At 56.8% G+C, this 6,548-nt stretch overlaps 1 protein-coding gene across 1 annotated transcript; it reads left to right on the top strand.

Annotated features, from left to right (window-relative positions):
• Positions 1-1,806: 1,806 nt before the first annotated feature.
• On the top strand, positions 1,807-5,885 carry FEV (FEV transcription factor, ETS family member). The gene is made up of 3 exons (XM_062498336.1): positions 1,807-1,858; positions 2,841-2,915; positions 5,374-5,885. Exons 1-3 carry the CDS (start codon positions 1,807-1,809, stop codon positions 5,883-5,885), a joined length of 639 nt encoding a protein of 212 aa, XP_062354320.1.
• The last annotated feature ends 663 nt before the right edge of the window (positions 5,886-6,548 follow it).

Consider the following 6,548-nt stretch of genomic DNA (forward strand, 5'->3'; position numbering starts at 1 on the left):
GAGGCTGTGGAGCCACTACTGGGAGAGCTGCACTTTGGTGGGCTGGGGAGGAGAGGGATGCAGGGAACAGACAGGGCTACTGGGCTGTACAGAGCTGGACACACCACTGAGAGGTTATGGGGGGCTCAGGGGACAAGTTGAGGTAAGAGAAGCTTTTTAAAGGCTGTTACATCCAAACAGGATTGGTGGGGAATTGCTGGGGGAATACCACGGTCTCTACTCATGTCTCCCCTTGCCAGCATCTGCTCTTTATCCATGATAGAGATGGGCAGCAGAGGTGGAACACCTGAAGCAGAGGTGGAGCTCAGTAACCAAGGGACCCTCTGTTCCCTTAACACTTTGGACACCCTCTGCCAGGAGGAGACACCAGCTCTGTTGGGCTGTGCCACTCTAACTGAGCATGGCTCCCCTTGAGCTGCAGCTTCTTATGCAGAGCAGGCACATTTTGGCTGCAGTATAGATACTAACAGTGTGTCTGGCATGGCCATAACCTGATTTACATTAGGTTCATATCTTGCAATGGTCACTTTCCAGAAAGGCAGCTAAATCCAGTATAAGAGCTAGATATCAATGAAATACTGCAGGAGAAGATGTGAGCTTGGCTGTACAGTGTTGGATTCATGGAGTAGAACCGGTGACAGCTGCTGGCACACTGCCTGGCTGCCTCAAGCTGTGGGACCCAAGCGGAGGGTCAGACCTGGGGAACAGATACTCTGACAGCACCTACTAGTGCATATAGCATCTGGAGCCACGGGTCACTGGGAAAAGCCTGGCCAGATGTGCCTTTTCTGTCTTTTTCTTTTCACATTTCTCAATTATAAGTTTCTCCACAAAACATCCTCGTGTCTTCAGATTGTACCCTGTGCTGCCCAGGACACAGAGATGAAGATGGGGCTATCATGGTTTGTGTGGGTATTGGGGGTTATCCTGCTTCTACAGATCCTAATAAAGATGTGTAACAGCTTGGGACAGGGCTGAGTGCTGTGGGATGGTCACAGGCTTAACAGTCCCTGGGGCAGGGACTATTCAGAAGGGCACAGACGAGCCAAGGAGGTGTCAGAGGTAGTATGAGCTGGTGCCACCAGCTGCTGGAAATGCACTCACCCACCCCAAAACTTTTGACACTGCAAAGGAACCCCATGACCATTGTCCTGGAGGTGGAGGGACTTGGTGGGGACTCACTTGGCCCACCTCAAGGCTCTGTGAACTCTAAGGAGACCCCAGGACTGTGTTGATGATTCTGGAGCTGGGCAAGGGGCAGGCACGGACCCCCATGGCCAGCAGCACAGTGGTTCAGAGAGCCGGACGCCAGGGGGACAGTGCCGGTGCTGATGCTGATGCCGTGCAGAGAGATGCAGGGGTCCGAGGCGATGCTGGCCGGTCAGCAAGGGAGACACTGGTGGGCGGCCGGGCCCGGGCAGTCTCCAGGCTCCCAGCTGGGATGTCAGCGCCGTGTTTGCGAAGAGTTAAGGAGGCGGAAGAGGCAGGAAGCGGCCCGAACCGCTCTCCATAGAAACCCGCGGCCGTGATTAAAGTCTGATGCGGGCCCGATAGCGGGGGGAGGGAGGGGGGGGCAGCGCCCGCTTTAATTACAGCGGAGGAAATTGCTGGAGCCGGGGCCCCAGCCCCTGCGAGTTGCCTGGAAACTCCCCCCTCCCCCGCCTCCCCCGGCCCCTGCCCGTCCCCTGCCCGTCCCGCTGCCATTTATTCGCCATCAGCTGCTCCCTGATAAAGTGGAATAATAATAATAATAATAGGGGCAGGAATATTAAAACATGCAGCCCGCGGGCCGCCCCCACAGCTGCCATGAGACACGGCACCGGAGCGGTGCCACTGCTGCTCAACATGTACCTGCCAGGTACGGGCGGATCCCTCGGCCGCTGCCCCACCGCAGCGCCGTGCACCGCACAGCGCCCAGCCCCTGCCCGCCCTGTCCCGCTGAGGCCCTGGGGCTCTCCTCTGCCCCATTTCCTTCCAGCGCCCACCCTGTTATCCCCTCTCCCTCTGTCCATTCTCTTTTCCTGCCTTCCAGCACCACAACCATCCCTTCTTTCTTCCTTTCCGCTGCCCTCACAGCTTTCCACACCTGCACGCTCATCTTCCCATCCTTCATCCACCCACCATCACCCTGTCCTTCCATCTCTTCATCCACCCTTCTTTTCTTCCAACCCATCTTTCCACCCTTCCCCTCTTCTTCCATCCATCCTTCCACCCCACCCACTTGTCCCTGCATCCCCCTTTCCATCCCTGCTACCAGCCAACCCCTCCATCTACCTAATGTCCTTTCCATCAGCCTGTTTTCCCATCATCTTATCCATTACCTGACCATCCATCCATCCATCCATCCATCCATCCATCCATCCATCCATCTCTCGCACTTTATTTCCTCCATCTACCCATTCATCATCATCTCTTCTGTCCTTCCATCCATTCACCCATCTCCTTCCTTCCTTCATTCCTTCCTTCTATCCATTTATCTCTCCTTTCCGCAGCGGTCCACTACCCAGATGCTGACAGACATCCTTGCTTCCACTCGTCGCTCCTGTCACCCATTCTGCCACCCACCTACCTCCTCTCCCTCTCCCCCTGACCCACAGCTCCCTCCCTCAATCCCTCTCTCTTGCCTACCCCAGTCCCCGGCATCTTCTATTCCTATTTAAAAGCTTCCCCGGCTGGGTCGGAAATCGGATTTCCTTTTTCCTGGACGCGTTTCCTGGCTTCGCCGCAGCGGCGGGGCAGGCAAGGGGGAGCGGCCGGGGGCTGCGGGGACGCTGCCCGCGGGTGGGCGCTGGGGGGTCCAGCCCTCCCTCCACCCCACCCGCACCCCCTTTTTCCCCCAGATCCAGTCGGGGAAACTTTGTTCAAAGACGGGAAGAGCCAGGCGTGGGGGTCCCTCAGCCCCGGCGTCCAGAAAGGTAAGAGCACCGCTGCCCCTTCCCCCGGACAGGCCCCGCTCCCCTCGGCCGGCACGGAGTGGGGACCCCCTGGGCACTTGCATTCTCTCCTGCCCAGAAGCTACCGGAGACCCTTTCCCGTCCGTTGCCGGCCACTGCCCATGCAGGACACGGCCACCGCGGAGCCCCTGTTCCCTGCTGCTGCGAGTGCCTTGAGCTGGGAGCATCCTGCCGTCAATTCCCACGGGGACAGCGGCGAACCCCGACGGTCGGAAGCTCCCGTCCCGTAGCATCAGTGGGGAGCGGGTTACTCATCCCCCCGAGCCCCGCAGAGGGGGGAGAGTGCAGGGTCCTAACTCCGGTCTCCCAGGAGCTCCGGGACATCCGACGAGGAGGGAGCTGCCAGCCATCCCGGGAGTGGGGTGGGCTAATCCGGGATCGGGAGATCCGTTCCTGTGAGTGCAGAGGAGAGTTGAGACATCATTCGTGAGGGAGCTGCCAGTGAAGTGCAGGGGCTCGGACAGGGCTGGGAAGTGATGGGTCCCCGGGAACCGGAGCCATCCATCTGGAACAACCCGTGCAGGGGTCATGGGCATCGGCCAGTGCTGGCCAGGGAGAAGCCTGCAGCCTCTTTGGGAGTGCAGCAGTACTGTGATGTTTGGGCCGTGTAGCTTGCCTGCTTGCTAGGAGGCAGGGACCAGGGGTGCTCTGAGCAGGAAAAATGGAGCCCTGGTTTAGTGGCGGGAGAGGGAGAAAAGATGGAACCGGGGGAACTGTTTTGCCTCTGCACTGCAGACTGCCCAGCCATACTGTAAACCCTGTGCTGCAGTGAGAAGGATCTTTTTGGATGCCTGGATATTTCCTTAGGGAGCTCTCAGGTGCATTATCATGGAACCCTGAGGCGGGCAGGATTGAGCCTTACCACCCCACCCAGCTGTATCCCCCAACTCCTCCCTGACATCCTTGCATGGGCTAGAACACCAACGGGTGGGAGATAGCTGGAGACCAGGGTGGGGGCTGTGGTGATGGAGAAGATGAAAGAGTTGGAGATGCACCCTAGGGAGGAGAGATCCCCCACCTTGGTCCTAGGATGGGGAATTAGGAAATACAACACCTTTGGAAGACCTGGGTTCAACCGCCTGGCTCAGGATGTCTGAGTGGGTTTTGGTGGCATGGGAATGGATGGGGAATAGCTGTTCCCTGCTTCTTCTAGAGTAAGATACAAGGAGCGCCAGATAAAATAGGTGCGTCTAAAACAAGCAGAACAAGGTGGGTTTTTGTGGGAAAGGTAGCAGAGCTGTAGGACTTCTTGCTGCTGAGATCATGGGTGTTAAACCTCTGTACAGGGTCCAAGCAACTTTAGACAAAATAATGGTAGAAGACCACAGGTATAACCACAAAGGCTCATCCCCTGCTCTGGAAAGAGACTGTGCTGCAAGGACTAGCAGCAGGATGTGCAGAGAATGCTGCTCAGAGGAGGCAGAGTGGGGTGTCTAAGTAAGTGCAGGGCTGCTCTGCAGGGTGGCTGGGTCCCAGCAGTAGGACTCCTCCTTGCCCAAAGGTCCAGATTCTCTCTCCTCTCATGACCTCTGGCCAGACTTGATGGAGCATGTCCTTGTGCCTCACCATGAGCATGTTGAGGTGTACCAGGTGCTGGCGTGTGCACAGCCTTGCACTGGGGCACACCACAGGCACCCAGTGAGGATACTCCTCAGCGCAAGCTGCAAATGCAATGGTCATGGCTCAGGGAGGATATTTTTTCTCTGGAAGTAAGGAACATCATTGGTGCCTGATTCAAAGCCACAGTAGGTCATGCTGTGTCCTCATTTCTCCCTCCTCTACACCTATTTATGTCTCTCCGTAGTTCAGTTCAGATCAGTGTTGCACCCTGATCTGGTTGAGCTGACCATGGAGATACCTGTGCAGGGCACAGTGTCCCCAGAGTAGGGGCTGTGTTGTGAGACCAGCCCAGTTTCAAGCAGACATGGGAGTGGGGAATATTTGTGTTTGGATATATGTGGGCTCTGCCAAGATATGTCCTTCTTGGGGCTGCCAGTTAATGAGCAAGGCCATATTCTCCCACGAAAACAAACGAGCAGGTATTCATCTTCAGTGGTGTGTGAACATGGGTGGGAGGGATGGGGAGAGACTCTGGATCCAGACCCTGCAGAACCTTGGGATGTAGTAGGAGTGCTCAGAGGTCAACACTGCAACCTGTGTTGGCCTCTGAGCACTCCTACTCCATTCCGAGGTGCAGGGACATCTTCTCCTCATATATGGGGTGTAGGGTGGGGTTGGAATGTTGCATAGGAGACATAGCCTTGTTACCATTTTATGTGTCTAAAGCAGGGAAGAGGCAATGAGGTGCAGCCAAAACCTGGGTGTGGGAGAGGGCAACATAGCAGTGGGTCAAGGGTGACTGTCCATGTCCTTGTGCCCTGGATGGGAGCTTTAACCTCTCTGGACCCCGGCCTTGCAGGCAGCGGGCAGATCCAGCTGTGGCAGTTCTTGCTGGAGCTGCTTTCGGACCGGGCCAACCTGAACTGCATCGCCTGGGAAGGCACAAACGGGGAGTTCAAGCTGATCGACCCTGACGAGGTGGCACGGCGCTGGGGTGAGCGGAAGAGCAAGCCCAACATGAATTATGACAAGCTGAGCCGGGCACTGCGCTACTACTACGACAAGAACATCATGACCAAGGTCCATGGCAAGCGCTATGCCTACAAGTTCGACTTCCACGGGCTGGCACAGGTGTGCCAGCCAACCACCCCCGACCACACTATCTACAAATTTCAGGGCAACCTGGCACCGCTGCCTTTCTCGGGCATCTCCAAACTCAATCTCATGACCTCGGGAGTGACACCAGCTGGCTTCTCCTACTGGCCTGGCTCCAGCCCATCCCTCTACCCTGGCCATGGGCTTCAGCCCTCAGCCTCGTTCAGTGCCATGGCAGCCTCCCACCTCAACAACATGAACAACCATTACCATTAGAGGCTCAGCTGTGCCAAGTGGATGCTCCATGTCCTTGGCAGCATGGGGCTGTGGATTTGGGAAGCTCAGCGGGGAGGGATGGGGGATGGGATTGTGCCCTGCTCTCAATTGCCCCCTCTTAGGTTTGATGTGGTGTGGGGGAATAGGGGGGTGCTTGCAGGATAGCTGGGTTGGTTCTCTGATGTGGGTGGCTGGAGCAGGGAAGCCACGTGAATTTCAGATGAGGATGTATCCATGATCCTGGGAACAGATGTGGATACCTAAAGCAGGGTGTGAATGGAAAGAAAAACCACGGGCTCCTCTCTTGGCAGGGACACTGTTCCACCTTTCCTTTGCAACATGCTGCTCACTCTGTGAATGTCCTTAGCTCGGCCCCCAGCCTGTGCCTGCCCTCCTCATTCCCTGCAGAGAGGAGCCAGGAGCTGGGGCCCCAGGGCAGCTGTGTCCATGAATGAGGGTCTCACTGAACAGGGACAAGGAAAGGCAACCTTCCTTGACTGCTTGTCCCCTCACCTTTGTCTCCAAAGGCTTCCTTTCTTCCATCCCTCCTATACCTGCTGCCTGAAGGCAGCTTCCTTCAGACCTCAGGAGAAGCCTTGGCCCAGAGAGCAGATGCTTTCTATGGGTTCACTCATACCCAGGGCAGGGCTCTGGGGTTGGAGG

This window comes from Cinclus cinclus, chromosome 9 (assembly GCF_963662255.1).
Source record: "Cinclus cinclus chromosome 9, bCinCin1.1, whole genome shotgun sequence".
In the NCBI taxonomy this organism is placed as follows: domain Eukaryota; kingdom Metazoa; phylum Chordata; class Aves; order Passeriformes; family Cinclidae; genus Cinclus; species Cinclus cinclus.